General features: G+C 42.7%; 2 protein-coding genes across 5 annotated transcripts in view; one reads left to right on the top strand and one right to left on the bottom strand.

The window, feature by feature from the left end:
• morn3 (MORN repeat containing 3) overlaps nt 1-10,349 on the bottom strand; it is a 76,247-nt gene extending 65,898 nt beyond the window's left edge. The window contains exon 1 of the mRNA XM_078554212.1: nt 9,928-10,349. Coding sequence (XP_078410338.1) covers nt 9,928-10,072 — 145 coding nt within the window. The 5' untranslated portion in view covers nt 10,073-10,349. The remainder of the gene's footprint in view (nt 1-9,927) is intronic.
• Nucleotides 10,350-10,763: 414 nt separating this feature from the next.
• tmem120b (transmembrane protein 120B) overlaps nt 10,764-21,447 on the top strand; it is an 80,767-nt gene continuing 70,083 nt past the window's right edge. For 3 of the 4 annotated variants that reach the window (XM_078554155.1, XM_078554154.1, XM_078554153.1), the window contains exon 1: nt 19,531-19,801. In XM_078554155.1, coding sequence (XP_078410281.1) covers nt 19,715-19,801 — 87 coding nt within the window. In that variant the 5' untranslated portion in view covers nt 19,531-19,714. Of the gene's footprint in view, nt 10,939-19,530; nt 19,802-21,447 lie in introns of those variants that run through there. The other variant, XM_078554157.1, reaches the window with a different exon arrangement.

The following is a 21,447-nucleotide window of genomic DNA, read 5'->3' as shown; positions in this document are numbered from 1 at the left end:
GGCCGGAGTCGATGTTGAGGGCTCCCAGGGCAACTCCCTCACAACTGTACACCACTGTGCCGCCAGCTCTGCTGGGTCGGTACTGCTGATGGGATAGGAGATACCCAGGGATGGTGATGAGGTGTCTGGGACATGAACTGTAAAGTATGATTCTGTGAGTATGGCTATGTCAGGCTGTTGCTTGACCAGTCTGTGAGACAGCTCTCCCAATTTTGGCACAAGGTCCCAGATGTTTGTAAGGATGACTTTGCAGCATCAACAGGGCTGGGCTTGCCATTGTCATTTCCGGTGTCAATTCATTCCTATTCATTCTTTTTTGTTGACTTTGTGGTGGTTTGATACAACTGCGGGCATTTAAGAGTTAAGCACATTACTGCGGATCTACAGTCACATGTAGGCCAGACTAGGTGAGGACAGTGGATTTCCTTCCCTAAAGGACATTAGTGAACCAGATGGGTCTTTACGACAATCGACAATGGTTTTGTGATCAACATTAGACTTTTAATTCCAGATTGTTATTGAATTCAAATTCCACCATCTGCCATGGTGGGATTCAAACCCGGCTCCCCTGGGTCTCTAGATTACTAGTCAAATGACAATACCACTATGCCACTGCTTTCCTCTCCCTGTCCCTGTCCTATGTCCCTCTCTCTGAGGCTCTTCTTGGGACCTCTCCCTGCCCCCTCTCCTATGTCTATTACCTGGGACACTTCTTGGGACCTCTCCCTGTCCTCCTTTTTTATCCCTCTTTCAGGGAAACTTGCTGACTCTGGCACTCCACATCCGGTCGCCTGTGCCCTTTTTCTTTTTCCTCCAAGTGCAGGTGCACAGGACCTGTCCTCGGCCCAAATAACCTGAAGATGCCAAACTGCACGTGCATCCCGTTCCCGACCTGCACATGCGCGGGAAGTCCAAAGGCTGTCCAGACTTGGAATTCCTGACCTCCACGCTCCACACTAAGGTGTTTTTGGGTTTCATGACAGAATAATTGATATAATATGGATTTCAATTATTAGATTCAATGCTGTATCAAATTTATGCTTTTATTTTCCATGGGACAAAAGATGATCATTATACTAATGACGACAATTATGTTTACTTGGTATAGCTTTACCTTTATGCATATCAACTTTATGCAAAAAACAAATTTTTCAAATGGAATTGTTATGATCCTGAACCAGACTCCCAAGTTTTGGTATGATTTGGTTAGGGACCAGTAGCTTTTTGTTTGAAGCAAAGTTTGAGATTCAAGACACTTGCTAAAAGAATAAAGCCACAAGGGTTCACGGTTTTTGAACAAACAAAATAAACTTTACTATACAAGGTCAGAAAGATGAAACAATTCACAGTTCCTACCTTATACTTTAACATACAGTTAATACATGTAAAGTACATGTAGTGTACATGTAAATTAAGAGGCAAACTGTGGTCGAACACACCACACTGCACAATAAATGGCAAATGCAACCAAGATAAATTGCCAACTGACCCATATGTCAGTAAACATAAAGTCAACCAATCTTGTTGAAACTCTGCCTCTCTCACAAGGGGTTCCAGTCTTCACCTTTAAAGATCTCACATTGGAATTCTCCCCAAAAGTAGCGCCAACTCAGATTGCCTCAATGACGGCCCACCTTGCAGGGTTTTAATCTCATTGCCTGAGACTCCGATCTCCTAGATTCCCAAGTCTATATGCCAACACCAACTCACAAGCACAACTTCAGTTAATCGGCGCGGAGCAGATTACTACTGCTCTGAAGGGGTACCTTAGACCACAGTGGCCCACAGCATGGAATCACTAACTCCAGGGCTTTTCCCAAGCCCTCAGTGCTTAAAGCCTGCCAACTGCAGCCCCTTTTTTTTGCTTGGAACCTCTTTCTTTGCTCCTCTCTTTCTTTCTGGGACCTCTCCCTGTCTGAGACTCCCTTTGGGACCTCTCCCTGTTCCCTGTTTGGGACTCTTCCCGATATCGCCGTGTTCCTGGGTCACACGATCCGGTTTTTTTTTTGCGCTTGTTTTCCTTTTCACGCAGGTGCTCAGGGCCCATCCTCGGCCCGAAGAACTACAAACAGCAGATTGTGCGTGGGCTGCCTCTCCCGGTCCCCACATGCACGGAAACTCCCGAGACCGGTTCGGACTTGGAGTTCCCGGCCCCCATTTGCCAATAAGGTAAGTTTGGATCTCGTAACGAAATGGATTAAATATATGGATCATTATGTAAAGGCTGCTTATTCGGAGAGACTCTTTACATGCTTTGATGATACAGTTTCCCAATTGGGATAACTGTAAAAAGATCTGATGTCATTGAATTCATACATTTATCTGGACAGTGAATTTTTTCTGATTTACAGCTCTAGCGCAATATTGAAAGACGTACACAATACGTTAGAAAACAGATACAAAGTCATTTGTCAAGAAATAGAATTGGGCCTCATATAACTCAAAGCTTAAGCCAATACTGTGTAAAAAAAAGATTTTAAACAATCCAAATTGGCTGCGACAGCAATGGGGAGAAGATGCGAGAACACTGCCTCACTGATTATTTTTGAAACTATTATTTTTAGGAGGTTCCACAGATCACTGAAACTCCACATCCCCCTTAGGTCTACTTTAGGAACACCAAGTGACCCACTGATTCCTTTCTGCCTCTGATATAAAATCAAAATGGTAATAGAAAATATTGCAGAAGTAAAACTAAAAGAACACAAAATTGATTAAGGCAAGTGAAAAATGGAAGAGAGGAAAAAAACATTGTGGTAACTTAGTTGGAATTCCTGAATAACCAGCAAATCTACTGACGCGTTGCTTGTGGATTTTCCTGGATCTGAAGCATGGTTTTGATGTTCAGATACTAATCTAGCCTATGCCAAATAGACAGACTAAGTTAATTAGAGCTACATGGGAGCTACTGAAGTAAATCAGGGATAGTTGTAATTGTTTCTATATTTCAGGCTTCATGTCAATGGTTAGTTTTATTTTCTTAAAAGTTATTTAATCTGTAATAAGTGTGATGACACACAATAGACACAACTTTTTAAAAAGAAAAAATCAAGGCTGGAATTGTCCAGCCCTCCCGTGGCGGTGCCGGCGAGCCATTGAAATCTCTGTCACATCAGCGGGACTGGAAGATCCTGCCGGCGTGAGGGACTGGAAAATTCCAGCCCAAGTATCAAATTACAAGCTTTTTATGTCTCCTGTTCAGAAGCGAGAGGTGCTGAAAGAGCTTCCCCAGCAGTACTCAATTCTTTGTCGCAATTGAGCTTTATATAAGTTGAGTTATTAAAGGAAAAATGATATAATGATACCTTCTGTGAGTATTATCAGGAGAGCATATCATAGAAATAACTTTTGCATGAGTAGGCATTATTGTAAAAGAAACAAGAGTATCTGTCATATTTGAATAATATCAATTGCAAAGAATATCTTGATCTGTCAAATCTGCAATCACAAATTGTACTTTGAGCTCAATATTTCTTTCTCCTAATGGATCAGCACAATACAACAAGCCATATTTGCTGACATTGTCAATATCTCCCTTTCCTCAGAAACTGTTCCTCTCCCCATCAAAACTGCCACCACCCTCTTCTCAAAATCCGCCCTTGACCCATCCATCCTCTCCGATGAAAGCCCAATCTCCGGTCTCCCTTTCCTCTCCAAGGTCTTTGTACATGTCACTTCCCAGCTCTGTGTTCATGTTTCCCAAAACACTTTGGTCCAATCCCTTCATTTTAGCATCCATCCTCACACCGCTGAAACTGCTTCAATGAATGCTGTGCACAACTTTCCTTGTCCTCTCTGTAACACTTAATACAGCTTCAACTGTTTTTGCCAGATTGTGGGTGATGTACATTGATGGCATGTCCCAAGTTGACTGAAAGATGGTGATGGGTTATCTTCTTGAACCACTGCAATCCTCATGATAACAGTGCTCCCATAATCATGGTATGATTTTGGTCCAGCAATAGAACCATAGAACCATAGAAAAGTTACAGCACAGGAGGCCATTCGGCCCATTTTGTCCATGCCATCCTGAGGACACCCAGGTGCCCTTTCTAATCCCACCTTCCTGTACCCAGCCCATAACCCTGCAGCTTACAGCACTTAAGGTGCAGATCCTGGTACTTTTTAAAAGAGTTTAGAGTTTCTGCCTCTACCACCAACTTGGGCAGCAAATTCCAGACACCCACTACCCCCTGCGTAAAAAAGTTCTTCCTCATTTCCCCACCTTCTGCCACTTATCTTGAATCTATGTCCCCTGGTTCTAGAATTCTCCAGCAAGGGAAACAATTTTATCCTGTCCACTCTATCTATTCCCCTCATAATTTTGCACACCTCAATCAAGTCACCTCTCAGCCTTCTTTGTTCTAAGGAAAATAACCCCAACCTATCCAATCTCTCCTCATAGCTACACTTTTCTAACCCTGGCACCATTCTTGTGAACCTCCTCTGCACTCTCTCCAGAGCTATTACGTACTTCCTGTAATGTGGTGACCAGAACTGCACACAATACTCCAGTTGTGGCCTCACCAGTGTTTTATACAATTCCAACATTTTATCCTTACTTTTATATTCTATACGTCTGCCAATGAAGGAGAGCATTCCATATGCCTTCTTTACAACCTTGTCTACGTGAACTGCTGCCTTCAGGGACCTGTGTACTTGTACGTCAACATCTCTCACTTCAGTGATGAAGGCGTGGCAAACGTGTCCAAGTCAGGATTGCATACAACATAGAGGGGAAATTGGAATAATGATCTTTGCATTACATTTGTACTTTTGTCCTTCTCAAAAGTAAGTTTCACAGGAATGGGAGATGCTATAGAAGTAAGCTTGGCAAATTGCTGCACTGCATGCTGTAGATAGTATATATTACAGCCAGAGTGTACTGTTGGGTGAGGATAGTGAGGCCACATTTTGTTATCCTTCTCAAATGACTCTATCATGTCATCCAGCCCCATAGAATTGGTCCATTTTCATTTATCCAAATACAGTCAGCATGAATGACTTCTCTTCCCTCTCCTGTACTTTTGCCTTTAGTTCTTCACCGCCTCCCCCCACACGAACCCTCATCCCCCAAAGATTTAACCTCAACCTTGTCATCAACTCTACCTATGTGTGCCCCTTGGCAGCAACTATGGACACAGGATCAGCTTTCACAAAGGCATTGGCAATACCCATCCCAAGCACTCCACCAATTCCATTGCTACCAGATGGATTGTATGAAATAAGTTTTGGATAAGCATCACATTTCGGATGTTCAGTCATTTTACTGAAGAACAGCTGGATATGATTTATATTATGTGGTACTAATAACTTAGTTAGTTCACAAGTGCATATGGTATATTGGAGTAAGGTCGTAGACCAGCCAAGATCTCACTGAATGGAAAAACAGGCTTGAGAGCTAAATAGCATAGTCTTGTTCCTATGTTCAAACTCAAGAGTTGGTAGAGGCAAGGGAGCGAGTTGTGTATTCAAAAGAGGCCAGTCTGTGGAATGTTGCCTTCCAGATTAGACAGTCCATCCAGACGCACTCTGGTGGAGTATCATCTTCATTGCCTAGGTAATAGTTTGGCAGGGCAGATCACCCACCCTTTGTTTTAAAAAAATACACTGATTTTTATTTCACTTATTGAAGACAAAAGTCTATCCCACAATGTCAAGGTGACCCTATTCATTTAAAAATCAATTGGTACCTCCACAATGAGGCCATATTCACCTTAATTGGAAGCAGCCAGATGAGTGTCAGTGGTTTTTGGCACAGGGTGATGTTATGTGCCAAATGCAGTTGCATGATCCACTGCTGCTCGCTAGCTTACTGCGAAGATGGAGCCAAGTGCATAAGTCTCTCCTGGAAGTACGCTCTCTGCATCACCAAGACCCCTGTAGTGCCTCCTCACGGCGACACATAGCAGCTAGGCACCCTATGGCCCTTGTCTGAACTGCAGGGGATTTTGTAGAAACCTAGGCCCCTAAGATGCACTAAACAAATCCACTAGCAAGTGGACACACCCTAGCATCCATCAACCAAGTCCCTGATATAGGTCAAGTAGTACCCACTGCCTTGTGCTCAGGAGAGTCAAAGGCACTGGACTGGTTTATAAGTGGCTGTTATTCCCTTTAAGCAAGCACTTTTCAGCACTCCTGCAATACAGTGGACTCCAGACGTCGGGGCCCTCACCCCTTCCTCTGGATTCAGTCTACAAGTTCAAGTGCAGACGCTGAGCAAATCTGTGTCTCCAAAGCCTGCCCAGGTAATGCAACCAAAGAACAAATAGAGGACACTTCACCCTTACATAAAAGTTTTCAAAATCAGTCATGACAAGTGAGAATCTCTAGCTGTTGATCGATGCAAACAGTGACACCGGCTGTGGGCAGGAATTCACCACCACATTGACATGTGGCCTCAGAAACTCCTAAGCAGATGCCGACCCTGCAAACAAGGCATCAGCAGAGATCATCCCGCATTACCAGCATGTTTGGCAGATTGCCTTTCCAGAATTGTTCAGCCGTCAAAAGAAGTGCAGCAGATGATCGCATTTGATCTCACCAAAGGATCTGAGGCTGCATTCCCAACATTTCTCATAGATGGAAAGATACCAATCAATCAATCAGATTAATTGTCAGCTCTACAAGTGAACACTTTGCAGCTGCCAGACTAAAGAGCAGGGGAACACATTTGCAGCTCAGATGATAAGGTCCTTTGCCAGTCTGCTTTAAGAGAGCTGATCAAGTTCTGGGCAAGTCTTTCCAAGTCAGTCAAAGGATAGACTCAAAATGTTACTCAACCCACTAATAAGGACATAATTGCAATTTTTATTGTTTTCGTTGTTATAAGGAGAGATGAAAATGAAATTAAAGTATAATAAGACTTGTAATGATTATTCTGTACATTCACTTCCTGACTGTAAAATAAAGCACTCTAATGATTTGTGTCTGGACATGTCTCACTACAGAGTTAATTAATCTGCCATTTAGAAGTTTGGAGAAAAACAATGGAGTACCATTATAATAACAAAAAACTACTGCGGATGCTGGAAATCCAAAACAAAAACAGAATTACCTGGAAAAACTCAGCAGGTCTGGCAGCATCGGTGGAGAAGGAAAGAGTCGACGTTTCGGGTCCACATGACCCTTCAACAGAACTTCTGTTGAAGGGTCATGTGGACCCGAAACGTCGACTCTTTTCTTCTCCACCGATGCTGCCAGACCTGCTGAGTTTTTCCAGGTAATTCTGTTTTTGTAATGGAGTACCATTGTTGTGCCTGCGGGCCAGGCTATCATACGACTAGATACTGAATCACTCAGGTGAATTTCTGATCGTAAGCGATGCAACAGGGAGTGACCATTAATGGTTAACCCTAGAGCGAGACCTGTAATTATAATAAAGTCACAACTCCCTCCAGCTTAACAGAAGATCAAGCCATTCGTTTTCAGCTCTCCCTTGCCATTGACTTCTTTACTCCTCAGAAACTCTGTTAGGCAACAAATTGTTTTATATAGCACTTTCACATAGTAAAACATGCCAAGGAGTGCAACCTGACAAAAATTGACACCAAGCCAAAAAAGGAGACATGAGATGATTAGAAGCTTGGTGAAAGGGGTAGGTTTTAAGGAGTGTCTTAAAGGAGAAGAGGTGATAAGTATTAGGAAAGACATTCCAAAGCTTAGGGCTTAGACAGCTGAAGGTGTGTTGATCAGTAATACATACAAACATATACAAACATACGAATTAGGAGCAGGGGTAGGCCACTCAGCCCTTCGAGCCTGCTTCGCCATTCAATAAGATCATAGCTGATCTGATTTTTAATCTCAACTCCACATTCCTACCTAACCCTGATAAGCAAGGGGGTAAAAGGTTATCAAGAATCTATCTCCCTCTGCCTTAAAAATATTCAAAGATTCTGCCTCTGGCTATTGAGGAAGAGAGTTCTGAAGGCTCATGGCCCTCAGAGAAAAAAATTCTCCTCATCTCTGTATTAAATGGGTGACCCCTAGTTCTAGATTCTCCCACAGGAGGAAACATCCTTTGTACATCCACCATGTCAAGTCCGCTCAGGATCTTATATGTTTCAATCAAGTCACCTCTTACTCTTCTAAACTCCAGCAGATACAAAGCTAGCCTGTCCAGCCTTTCCTCATAAGACAAAAAGCTCATTCCTGGTATTAGTCTAGTAAACCTTCTCTGCTACCAAGACATTTACATCCTTCCTTAAATAAGGAGACCAATACTGTACACAGTACTCCAGATGTGGTCCCACCAATGCCCTTTTTAATTGAAGCATAACCTTCCTACTCTTGCATTCAATTCCCTTTGCAATAAACAATAACATTCCATTTGCTTTCCTAATTACTTGCTTTTCCTGCATACTAATCTTTTGCAATTCATGCACTAGGACACCCAGATCCCTCTGCATCTCAGAGCTCTGCAATCTCTCACCATTTAGAATATGCTTTTTTATTCTTCATGCCAAAATGGACAATTTAACATTTTCCCACATTATACTCCATTTGCCAGATCTTTGCCCACACACCTAACCTATCTATATCCTTTTGAAGACTACTTATGTCCTCTTCAAAACTTATTTTCCTACCTATTTTTGTGTCATCAGCAAATTTAGCAACCAAATCTTTGGTCCCTTCATCCAAATCATTTTTATAAATTGTAAAGAGCTGAGGCTCCAGCACTGATCCCTCTGGCACACCACTTGTTACATCTTGCCAATCAGAAAATGACCCACTTATGCCTACTCTGTTTCCTGTTGGCTAGCCAATCTTCTAGCCATGCCAATATGTTATCCCCTACATCATGCACTTTTATTTTCCACAATAACCTTTGATGTGGCATCTTATCAAATGCCTTCTGAAAATCTAAGTACAGTATATCCACTAGTTCCCCTTTATCCACAGCATTTATTACTTCTTCAAAGAACTCCAGTAAATTGGTTAAACATGATTTCCCTTTCACAAAACTATGTTGACCCTGCCTAATTACCTTGAATTTATCTAAGTGCCCTGTTATAAAGACTTTTAATGGTCCGAATTAAGTTGGGGATGCACAAGAGCTCTGAATTGTAATATTGCAGAGTTCTCAGAAGATTGTAGGGGTGGAGGATATTACAGAGGCAGGAAAGGGCATGAAGAGATTTGAACACAAGGATGGGAAATTTAAATCCATGGCATCAATAGATTCAGAGTCGATGTAGGCCAATGAGCACAGGATGATGAGTGAACATACGTTGTGACTTACAATATGAGCAACAGAGATTTGGATAAACATAGCTTTAAGGTAACAAAACTATGCTGCCAGAGGCATGGACTGGTGAAATTATGGGAATGGAAGGAGACAGTCTCTGTGAATTTGGGCGCCCTGTTCAACTCTCAGGTGAGCTTTAAACCCTACAGGCCATCTAACTCAAAGACTCCTTACTTCCATTGCCACAGCATTGTCAGTCCACCTTACCTTGGACATATTATCCTTATCAAAATCCTTATGCATGGCTTTAACTTTTAGAGGCTCAACTATCTAATGCTGGTGTCCCATTTTCCATAACTTGTACAAATTTTGACCCACACTGAGCCCTGCTTGGTAGTCATTTCCCAAGTACTTCCAATTCAAAATTTTGGCCCTCGTCCATAGAACCCACTCAATTCCTGCAATTTCCTCCAGTTTTATATACCATGTCTCACTGTCCGGAACTACTTTTTTAAAAAACTCTCCGCTTTTCAAATTCGTCCCAAAGATCCATCTCTTCATTTTCCTAAATTCTTCCTTCTGGTTTGGTCCGTTTTCATTGCCTATGAGCAGTTCCCGCTTAAAGCCTATCTCCGAGAATGCTTTTCACCTTATTTTTAAAATGATATGTTGTAATATGATGTACTCTGTGTGTGGGGGGGGGGGGGGGGGAAAGAGCACGGCATTGTTCTTACCATGTTTTTTATTGTCCCGCCACTCTCCTGTATATTCCTCCCCGCTTAATGAGTAGACGGTGCTTTTTAAACCGTTTTTCTGCGCATTTCGATCCCACTCACGCCACCGATTTCCTTTGGGCATCCGCGGCCTCAGAAATGGCATTTTTTTTTTTAAATACCGACGGAAGGGTTTTGCTTATTATGAAGGAGGCAGGAGGTAGCACACTGCCGACAGAGAGAGGCACGGGAGGGGAGGCCGAAGCTCACTCTCTTCCACTGTCCTTTGCACCCGCTTTCACTCGAGAAACCTTCGCAAGCGGGTATCAGGAAAAACCTACCGAAAATCGACAGCAAAGCATGTCAGCAGCGAGGCAAGGTTAAGATACCGGTGCAACATGATGTCTAACAACAATCCCCGCACTCACTGACGCGCCTTGTGTTATAGTGTACGGTCCGTTACCATAGCAACGGAGACGGGCCTTGTGGTCGGAGTCTTATGATTCATGCCTTGACTTTATTTCAAACTTAAATACGGGTAAAATGGGGGAGGGGAGGGGAGGGGGGGGCAAGAAAACATGTCAGACCAAAGCTCTTTTGTTAAAAAGAATCATGATTTCAAAAAGGAAGTTTGTTTGATGGAATGCGTCACCCCATCACCCCGCCTGTAGGAAGTAACATGAAAGCCGGGAAGCGATTCCCAACTCAGGCCTGGAAGATAGGTCTCAACAGATGATAATATTTAATGTGAATTATTGGACATTTACTCCCCACTCATAAAAGCATAAGTTTCACAAAACTGGTCTTTTTAAAAATAATAAATGCCAAAATGATACATTTTAAAGCTCTGAAGAGTTGAACGATTTCACAAGATAACAAAAAGTTTATGAACAGTATTCTTCACACCAAGTACCTGAACGTTTTGTGGACCGGAAACTGTGTTACAGTTTACGCTATCTTTCCCTATTGATCTCATTGAAATGTACTTCTGGATCTTGATGGCTCTGATTAATTTGAAATCGTCATCTCCAGGTAATTTCTCCCTTCCTTCATCAACTTAAATTGCACTACCAAAAGGGAAAGGGAAAACTGTTTACATCAATATATGTGCATATTAAATTTTTACCATCTTTACAAATTACATACTTGTATGTGGAGAATATTGCTATAGAATCAGGTTTGAAAGTTCCATGTGGAATGTGTTCCAACGAGCCAAATGAGACCAGGTAACTCATCAGTTGGAGTCATGAATAAGTTATTTTCAGCCGAATGAATGGTGATTTGTAGTCCTTGCTGATCAAAGTTACAAAATAATTGAAGTCTGAATTGGGTAGGTTGTAAGTGAATGAACAAAGTGCTCAAAACAAAATTGCAGAGTTAGTATTAATAATATGGAGGGTGATATAGCAGATATAGTGGAGATGTGGCTTAGGTTTGAACAGGACTTGGAAGTTATTACCAGTAACATTCCTGATTATAACAATTTCATGAGAGATATGGAAGAAAACAAGCGGGTAGGATGGCAGTGTTTGTAAAGGATTATGTCAGAGTGCTAGAACTTAAAAGATGGCCTTGTGGGGTGTGTTAAGATACAATCCATAGGGGAGTTAAGAAATGCAGAGAGAAATGGTTCAATTCTTGGTGTGCAATACAAGCCACCAAACAGTGGCAATGTGATAGAGGAGAAATAGAGTTGAGAAATTAACTAAAAGTAGATTAGAAGAATTTGAAAATAGTGACCACATAATAGTTTGGTTCATTGCAAGAATAGGAAAGGATAATGATGATGGAGATTCAAAAATAAGTGTGCTGAATTAGAAAAAGCAAAGCTCAGTATGGGTAAGAAAAGGGATCTGGCCCAAATTAGGTAGAAGAGTTAGGAAACAGTTTGAAAGATTGGTGGAAAACAATCAAATATTATCAATGTACAAATTAAATATTAATATAAAACAAAAGAAGAGATCTTGCCGGAGGCAATGATCTTTGTTCAAAAGCCGTTTATTTACAAAGGTTAAATAAGACTAACATGTAGCAAGAGCTGCCATTAGAGATGCTCCTCATCCTCTCTCAGTGAGTGACATCACTGTGACATAGCTTCTTTTACACATGCTCAGTATGCTCTTATTGGAGTTAAGCCTTTACACTACAATGTACACAACATCAACTGCACTATAGTCATCAATTCTCTCCAATACTTAATCAAAACCCCGATCAAATTAGTCAAACACGATCTGCCTTTAACAAATCTGTGATGACTTTCACTTATTAATCTATATTTTTCCCAGGCTGTTAACTCCATTAGAGGTATGAATTAGTCATGTGAGTAACAGACTCAAAGGAATGTTTTGAATGCAAAAGTTTAAATTTATGTTTAGAACATCCCAGGTATGCTACGTTGCCACGGAGATAGGTTGCAGGGAACTGCCCTATTGTGTGGGGGTTACTTGTGTGTTTTTCTCATAGAGACTAGCAATTCAGCTTGGAGAACTCAGAAGGTTTTTGAACGTGGAGTTTGAAGCAACTAAGTTGGTGTGTGAGCCCTGAGTTTGGAAGGAAAAGGTAAAGGATTTGCCAGGAGCTGTGGAATAGCTATGGACCAGGAGAATAGAGCTTTTAGAAACCAGTGCTATTTCTAATTTTCTGTTTAAGTCACTGTGCAGGAATTGCAAGTAAAGTTCAGGCTTGAACTGAAAAGTCCCAGAACTTACAGGGCTGCTGCGGAAAAGTTTGGAGTTGGTCCCAAAAAATCGAACAACCTTCAAGAACCTGATAAGTAGCTAAAGACTTTCTGGGGGCAATCATAGCAGAAAAGGGAAATTCAACTGAGGATTTTAGTCTAAAGTTTAAATGGTTGTGTTTTATTTTTCTGTTTGATGTGAACTATAAGTATTAATTTATGAAACTTCTCCCAGTTGTTTTCTTAAACATTTGGCTCTCTAACTCTCACCCCTCAGAGTTCTTCAGTTCCCACCCACTCCCTATGCCCATACATGTCAATCCATTCCCCACCCACTCACCCTGCATGGTTTCTCATACCCTCTCATAAGGGGAGGTGATGGCATAGTGATATTGCCGCTGGACCCAGAGACCAAGAGGACCCGGGTTCGAATTTGAATTCAATAAATATCTGGAATTAAAAGTCTTATGATGACCATAAAACCATTCTCGATTGTTGTAAAAACCCATCTGGTTCACTAATGTCCCTTAGGGAATGAAATTTGCTGTCCTTTCCTTGCCTGGCCTACACGTGAATCCAGACCCACAGCAATGTGGTTGCCCTCTGAAATGGCTGAGCTAGCCACTCAATTGCATCAAACCACTACAAAGCCTCAGAAAAGGAAAGAAATTGGACAGACCACCCAGCATCGACCTAGGCACCAGAAACGACAATGGCAAACTGAGGCCTGTCGACCCTGCAAAGTCCTCCTTACTAACTTCTGGGGGCTAGTGCCAAAATTGGGAGAGCTGTCTCACAGACTTGTCAAGCCACAGCCTGACATAGTCATCCTCACAGAATCATATCTTACAGATAATGTCCCAGACATCACGATCACCATCCCTGGGTATGTCCTGTCCCACCGGCAGAGGTGGCAACACAGTGGTATCCAGTTGGGAAGGAGTTGCCCTGGGAGTCCTCAGCATCGACCCTGGACCCCATGAAGTCTCATGGAATCAGGTCAAACATGGGTAAGGAAATCTCCTGCTGATTACCACGTAGCGCCCTCCCTCAGCTGATGAAACAGTGCTCCTCCATGTTGAACACCACTTGAAGGAAGCACTGAGGGTAGCAAGGGCACGGAATGTACTTTGGGTGGGGGAATTCAATGTCCATCACCAAGAGTGGCTCGGTAACACCACTACTGACCAAGCTGCCCAAGTCCTGAAGGACATAGCTGCTAGACTGGGTCTGCGGCAGGTAGTGAGGGAACCAACAAGAGGGAAAAACATACTTGACCTCATCCTCACCAACCTGCCTGCCGCAGATGCATCTGTCCATGACAGTATTGGTAGGAGTGACCACCGCACAGTCATTGTGCAGATGAAGTACCTTCTTCACATTGAGGATACCCTCTATCATGCTGTGTGGCACTACCACCATGCTAAATGGGATAGATTTTGAACAGATCTAGCAACTCAAGACTGGGCAAGCATGAGGCACTGTGGGCCATCAGCAGCAGCTGGTTGTACTCGAACACAATCTGTAACCTCATGGCCTGGCATATCCCCCACTCTACCATTACCTTCAAGCCAGGGGATCAATCCTGGTTCATTGAAGCATGAAAGAGGGCATGCCAGGAGAAGCACCAGGCATATCTAAAAGTGAGGTGTCAACCTGGTAAAGCTGTAACACCAGACTACATGTGAGCCAAAGAGTAAGTGATATACAGAGCTAAGCGATCCCACAACCGATAGATCAGATCTAAGCTCTGCAGTCCTGCCACATCCAGTCATGAATGGTGTTGGACAATTAAACAACTCACTGGAGGAGGAGGCTCCACAAATATACCCATCCTCAATGATGGGGGAGCCCAGCACATCAGTGCAAAAGATAAGGCTGAAGCATTTGCTACAATCTTCAGCCAGAAATGCCGAGTTGATGGTCCATCTTGGCTTCCTTCGGAGTTCCCCAGCATCACAGATACCAGTCTTCAGCCAATTCAGTTCACTCCACGTGATATCAAGAAATGGCTGAAGGCACCTGATACTGCAAAGGCTATGGGCCCTGACCATATTCTGGCATTAGTACTGAAGACTCGCTCCAGAACTTGCTGCGCCCCTAGCCAAGCTGTTCCAGTACAGCTACAACACTGGCATCTACCCGGCTATGTGGAAAATTGCCCACCTATGTCCTGTACACAAAAAGCAGGACAAATCCAACCCTGCCAATTACGGCCCCATCAGTCTAATCTCGATCATCAGTAAAGTAATGGAAGGGGTCATCAACAGTGCTATCAAGCAGCACTCAGCACCATTCGCTACTCCTCAGATACTGAAGCAGTCCATGCCGAAATGCACCAAGACCCAGACAATATCCAGGCTTGGGCTGACAAGTGGGCAAGTAACATTCACACCACACAAGTGCCAGAAATGACCATTTTCAACAAGAGAGAATCTAACCATTGCCCTTTGGGGGCAAAGGATGGATGGACAAAGATGTCATGAACATAAGGACAAAGGGAGTGTTAATGGTAGTGGTAAGGACTATAAAGGGTGCTGATAGTGGCATAAAGGTAAAAAAGCAGAATGTGATAATAGCAGAACAGGGGTAAGCACTCTGAAAAGAACAACATGAACAAGTAACAGATGGCCCTTGTGGGGGTGGGGTGGGGGGAGGGGGAAATGGTGGGGAAAAAAGGATCGAAAATGGGAACATTTGCATTTTTGAATAAGCCAGACTAGCTTGAATTCAAAGGAGGGGGTGAAACATTACACCTAACCAGGAGAAGTTAAGAAACAAGTGTGTTTATTTTTCCCAAAGATTACTGGCAAAATTGGTACTTTGATGGATTATTATTATTATTAGAGAGATATGGCTGCATCTTCCAGGCTGGGGGGGGGGGGCGGGGCCCGCTCACGTAAAATGACGCGGGGTGACGTCAGGCATGCGTCCCGACGTCACCCCGTGTCATTTAGATTTTCAGTTCAGCAGGCAAGCAGCCGGATTGGCTGCGTGCCCGCCGAACTGTCAAAGGCCTATTAAGGCCATTAAAAAAGTCATTAAACTGACTAATGGACCTGCCCATCCAACCTTAAGGTTGGCCGGCAGGCGAAGAGCCCAGGCGGCCTTCAGAAAAAACATGAAACCTCATCCAAGGGTGGGATGAGGTTTCATGAGTGTATTAAATGTCTAAGTAAAAGAAATTGACATGTCCCAGCTCATGTGAAAATGTCACATGAGGGGACATGTCAGGAATATTCTTTACTGCCTTAGATGAAATTTTGAACTTTGAGCCAATCTCCTTGAGGCATGCGTGAAAGAGCGCACTCCTGGCTCAGGGAATCCCCCCCTCGCCTGCACAGGGAGCGCACAGCGCTTCTGAGCAGACGTCTCGCTGGGTGGGCCTTAATTGGCCCGCCCACGTAAAATGGCACCACGCCCCTGACTGTGGGCATCGATCGGGAACCCGCCTGCTTGTGCCCGCTCCCACACAACCCCCTCTCGACGGGTGGAAAATGCTGCCCAATAAGTCCAAAGACATAGTGAATCAATAAGAATTTGCACTCAAAGGGGGAAATATGTATAAAGGAGAGAAGGTTGTGTGCAAGGGAAAGCATTCTAAGATCTAACAGGTGTGAAAAGCCTCAAGCTGCTGCCTGCAAGAAACTGAAGCTGAGAAAAACTCACTTTGAATTCGACTGTTCAGGGTATTGTGTGTTACTTTACCTGGATCTTTTAAAATCTATGTGCCTCACTGCCTCAATGGAGGTGTAACTGGGGTTTAGATTAATTAGGGGATTTAGAAGTTATCATAGTAGTAATTTGTAGATCTATGTATGTGCTTAAAATAATTTCTTCTTTCAATAAAAGTTTAATTTAGTTTTGTAAGAAAACTATAAGTCTCGGTGACCTGAGGATTGGGAGCACTTTAGAATTCAGCAAAGGAGGACCAAGGAATTGATTAAGAAGGGGAAAATAGAGTACGAAAGTAGGCTTGTGGGGAACATAAAAACTGACTGTAAAAGTTTCTATAGGTATGTGAAGAGAAAAAGGTTGGTGAAGACAAATGTAGGACCCTTACAGTCAGAAACAGGGGAATTTATAATGGGAACAAAGAAATGGCTGACCAACTAAATACATACTTTGGTTCTGTTTTCACAAAGGAGGACACAAATGACATATCAGAAATTTTGGGGAACACATGGTTTAGTGAGAGGGAGGAGCTGAAAGAAATCAGTATTAGTAGGGAAATGGTGCTAGAGAAATTGATGGCATTGAAGGCCGATAAATCCCCAGGGCCTGATAATCTACATCCCAGAGTACTTAAGGAAGTGGCCCTAGAAATAGTGGATGCATTGGTGGTCATCTTCTGAGATTCTATAGACTCTGGGACAGTTCCTACAGATTGGAGGGTAGCTAATGTAACCCCACTATTTAAAAAGGGAGGTAGAGAGAAAGCAGGGAATTATAGACCAGTCAGCCTGATGTCGGTAGTGGGGAAAATTCTAGAGTCCATTATAAAGGATTTTATAGTTGAGCACTTGGAAAACAGTGGCAAAATTGGACAGAGTCAGGATGGATTTACAAAAGGGAAATCATGCTTGACAAATCTTTTGGAATTTTTCGAGAATGTAACTAGTAGAGTTGATGAGGGGGAGCCAGTGGATATGGTTTATTTGGACTTTCAGAAGGCTTTCGACAAAGTCCCACATAAGAGATTGGCGTGTAAAATTAAAGCGCATGGGATTGGGGATAGTGTATTGAGATGGATAGAAAACTGGTTGGCAGACAGGAAACAAAAAGTAGGAATAAACGGGTTTTTTTCCGAATGGCAGGCAGTGACTAATGGGGTACCGCAGGGATCGGTGCTGGGACCCCAGTTATTCACAATATATATTCATGATTTAGATGAGGGAACTAAATGTAATATCTCCAAATTTGCAGATGACACAAGCTGGGTGGGAAGGTGAGCTGTGAGGAGGATGCAGTGATTTGGATAAGCTGAGTGAGTGGGCAAATGCATGGCAGATGCAGTATAATGTGGGTAAATGTGAGGTTATCCACTTTGGTAGCAAGAACAGGACGGCAGATTATTATCTGAACGACTATAAATTGAGAGAGGGGAATGTGCAACGAGACCTGAGTGTCCTCGTACACCAGTCGCTGAAGGTAAGCATGCAGGTGCAGCAGGCGGTAAAGAAGGCAAATGGTTTGTTGGCCTTCATAGCGAGAGGATTCGAGTACAGGAACAGGGATGTCTTGCTGCAATTATACAGGGCCTTGGTGAGACCACACCTGGAATATTGTGTGCAGTTTTGGTCTCCTTATCTGAGGAAAGATGTTCTTGCTATAGAGGGAGTGCAGCGAAGGTTTACCAGACTGATCCCTGGGATGACGGGACTGACATATGAGGAGAGATTGAGTTGGTTAGGATTATATTCGCTGGAGTTCAGAAGAATGAGGGGGGATCTCATAGAAACCTATAAAATTCTAACAGGACTAGACAGGGTAGATGTAGGAAGGATGTTCCCGATGGTGGTGGAATCCAGAACCAGGGGTCACAGCCTGAGGATACAGGGTAGACCATTTAGGATTGAGATGAGAAATTTCTTCACCCAGAGAATGGTGAGCCTGTGGAATTCACGACTACAGAAAGTAGTTGAGACCAAAACATTGTATGTTTTCAAGAAGGAGTTAGATATAGCTCTTGGGGCGAAAGGGATCAAAGGATATGGAGAGAAAGCGGGAGCAGGCTGTTGAGTTGGATGATCAGCCATGATCACAATGAATGGCGGAGCAGGTTCGAAGGGCCGAATGGCCTACTCCTGCACCTATTTTCTATGTTTCTTTTACTGAGTTCAAAGCCTGCATCTTGAAATAAATACAAATTGCAAATAGCTGTGGCAGCTACTTCAAATTTCCCTTTGGGATTTGGGCGGCTTGGCATTTACCATCTGCCTGCTATAACTCCCCGATTTCAATAGAATTGAAAAATTAAACCTGTATCAAACTTTGGTTAGACCACACTTAAGAGTACTGTGTGCAGTTCTGGCTGCTGTATTATAAAAATGATATAAAGACATTGTAGCAGGTGCAGGGAAGATCCACAAGAATAATATCAGAAATGCATGGCTATTCATATCAGGAAAGAATGGACAGCCTGGGTCTCTTTTCTCTTGAAAAAATTAGACTGAAGGAAGGGTGACCTAACAGAGGTCTTTAAAATTATGAAACATTTTGATAATGTACAGAAAGAATATTTCTACTTGTGTGGAAAGAGCATAACCAGAGGCCATCAATATAGGATAGTCACTAAAAAATCCAGTGGGGAATCAGAAAAAACTTCTTTACTCAGAGTGGTGAGAATGTGGAACCCACTATCACAGGTGGAATCGAATTGTAGAGATACATTTAAGGGGAAGGTGGATAAGCATATGAGGGAGAAAGGATTAGAGGGTTATAAATGAAGATTTACATGAGAAAAGATTAGAAAAGACTCCAGTGGGCCATAAATACCAATAAGGACTGTTGGGCTGAATGATGTCCTTTTTCCTATGTAATCCTGTGTTAGCTTGCTGATCTTTCTGTTTCTATGCTAGTTTGCACATGGCTTGGGCACTAGTTCGGGGATTATTCCCATCGAGGTCCTGCTTTTTAATTTAATTCCTAATTGTTGATACTCCATCAGCAGGACCTCTTCCTGGTTCCTAGATATGTCCTTAATTGCCAACCTGGACTGAGACAACTGGATTTATTTACCCCTCCCTTTCCAGCTGCTTGGAGATATCCCTTACCCTGGCACTGAGCAACTTTTTTATTTGAAATGCACCACTGGATTTTAAAAGGAGGCTTAAAAGTGCCCACTTTATAAATGCCACAGGTTTGCTTTACAAAATAACAATCTCCTCTCTATCTTACGGGGCGGGTTATTAATGGTTGAAATCATATGTTTTTTTTTTCACCAGGAGCAAATAGCTGTACTGTAGCCATTGCTGCAGCCTGTTGTGCTGCCAGGTCTCTTTGCTCCCTGCTCTGTCCTGTGCTGTCTGGTTGGTACAATGGAGCCAGAATGCAGGAGAGGGACCCGGCAGCTGCTGCAGCGGACTCGGCTGACGTCACGGCGCTATCCCAGCAGTCCCGGTGCAGCGCATGTATTGCAGAGCTGAGTGGACAATGTCACTGCTGCGGTGCCAGGCAGAATGGCAGGAGTTGGATAAAGAATTCAAACAGCTGCAGGTAAATGGCTGCGCTTGAGCCGGCAGCACTGGGATTGGGAGCGGGGTGGGGGTAGGAGGAGAGAGGTGATTGATTTTGCTCGGCCTCGTTCCGCCAGTGCGTTTGAATTGGGGTTTAATTGTTCTGTGAGGCAGCTCTTAAGTGCTTGTGTCACATTGGGGTTTGGGGGGGGCCCCTTTGTCTCAGTCTCAGTGTTGAAATAAGGCCCAAGACTTAAGCTACCAGCTTTCAGCATGGTCTAGACAGGAAGGCCCTTGACGATCATATAACGGTCTGTGTTTTTTTTCTAAATGTCGCTTTTGTACCGTATTAATATAAATCTGTGCTTGTTCCAATTAGCAGATGCACCGTGTCGAAGAGTGTGTTTAATATCTCCTGTGCTAGTTGATCTTACCGAGGTTATTGTACCACAAATTCATTTCATTGCCAGCACATAATTTCTATTCAGTGTCACTATATACGCACGCATATACCGAATGACATTTAAGGGCTTCAATGAAGTATTAAAAATAGGCATTTAATTGTCAGGATGTGGCGTTGTCAGTGATACTTTCAAAAATGATTCCAAAAGTCTGGGTTATGATTAAAGCGCTTTCAAAAATGACACTTTTATAAGTCTGGGTTATGATTAGAGCATTTATAATCGGTGTTGAGGAAATATTAGTCTTCGCGTTTGGGTGCAGTGGCAAACAATAAGCGTAATTTTAAATCTGAATCCTCAGCCATAAAAAGGTTAAATGTTGATATATTTCTGGTGTAATAATCTTTAAGGTGTGATGCTGAATTTGCCTGCTTATTAATTAGGTCTAAAATTGACCTGGGTTTTCAACATGACCTCTAGAATATCCTGACTAATGTGGTGCATCGCAAAAGGTAGTTAGAAACATGTTAAATGAGAGTAGTGTTGAGGTTCCTTAGCAGTACAATTGTAATACTCTACAGTAACATCACATAACCTTGCAAGATGCTGTTTTGTAAAATGCATGAAAACACAAAGACCAAACTTAGTGGATAAATGCAGTAAAGATATATATTTTAGCCACAGAAACCAGAATGCCCTGGCCTATGGTAAGTTAACTGCTCTAGGGTTGGGCAGTGGTTGGAGTGAGACAGTTGCTGTTTCAAGAGGAAAATCGGGCAGTACTCCCATGTTTGACCCAAAGGAAAAGTGCGCATTTTTGCATTTCCAAGTGAGAGACGAATCAGTTTTGCTACCCACTGTGATCAGTTGTCCTGTTAGACACATTTGCTGGGCTCAGATATAAAGAAGGACCATTCAGTCGTGGAACTATGCTACAACTACAGTCAGATCCCTTAAGAGAGGAAATACTTAGCAGAAAAAAACAATTGGGTGTTCAGTTGAAACAGTTCCATTTGTTTGAACATCATTAAGTTTTACATTCTGTACATGAACAGAAAGTTATGTTTCATTCTGTATGTTTAATAAATAATCAAGCCAGTAAATGAGAATGTTTTTTAAGAGTTGCAGATTAAGTGAACTGAACTAAAACTACTGTAACTACTGCTACAGACACCATTGCTTCCAAATGTGGCATTTTAACAGAGCATAGAGATATGAAAGTGGCTCCAGATTTTTACTCATGCATATCCAAAATACATTTCCAGATTCTGCTCATGTGATGATG

Source organism: Cetorhinus maximus, chromosome 12, assembly GCF_964194155.1.
Source record: "Cetorhinus maximus chromosome 12, sCetMax3.hap1.1, whole genome shotgun sequence".
In the NCBI taxonomy this organism is placed as follows: Eukaryota; Metazoa; Chordata; class Chondrichthyes; order Lamniformes; family Cetorhinidae; genus Cetorhinus; species Cetorhinus maximus.
Note: the sequence above shows the minus strand (reverse complement) of the source record. Positions and strands in the feature narration are given on the sequence as shown.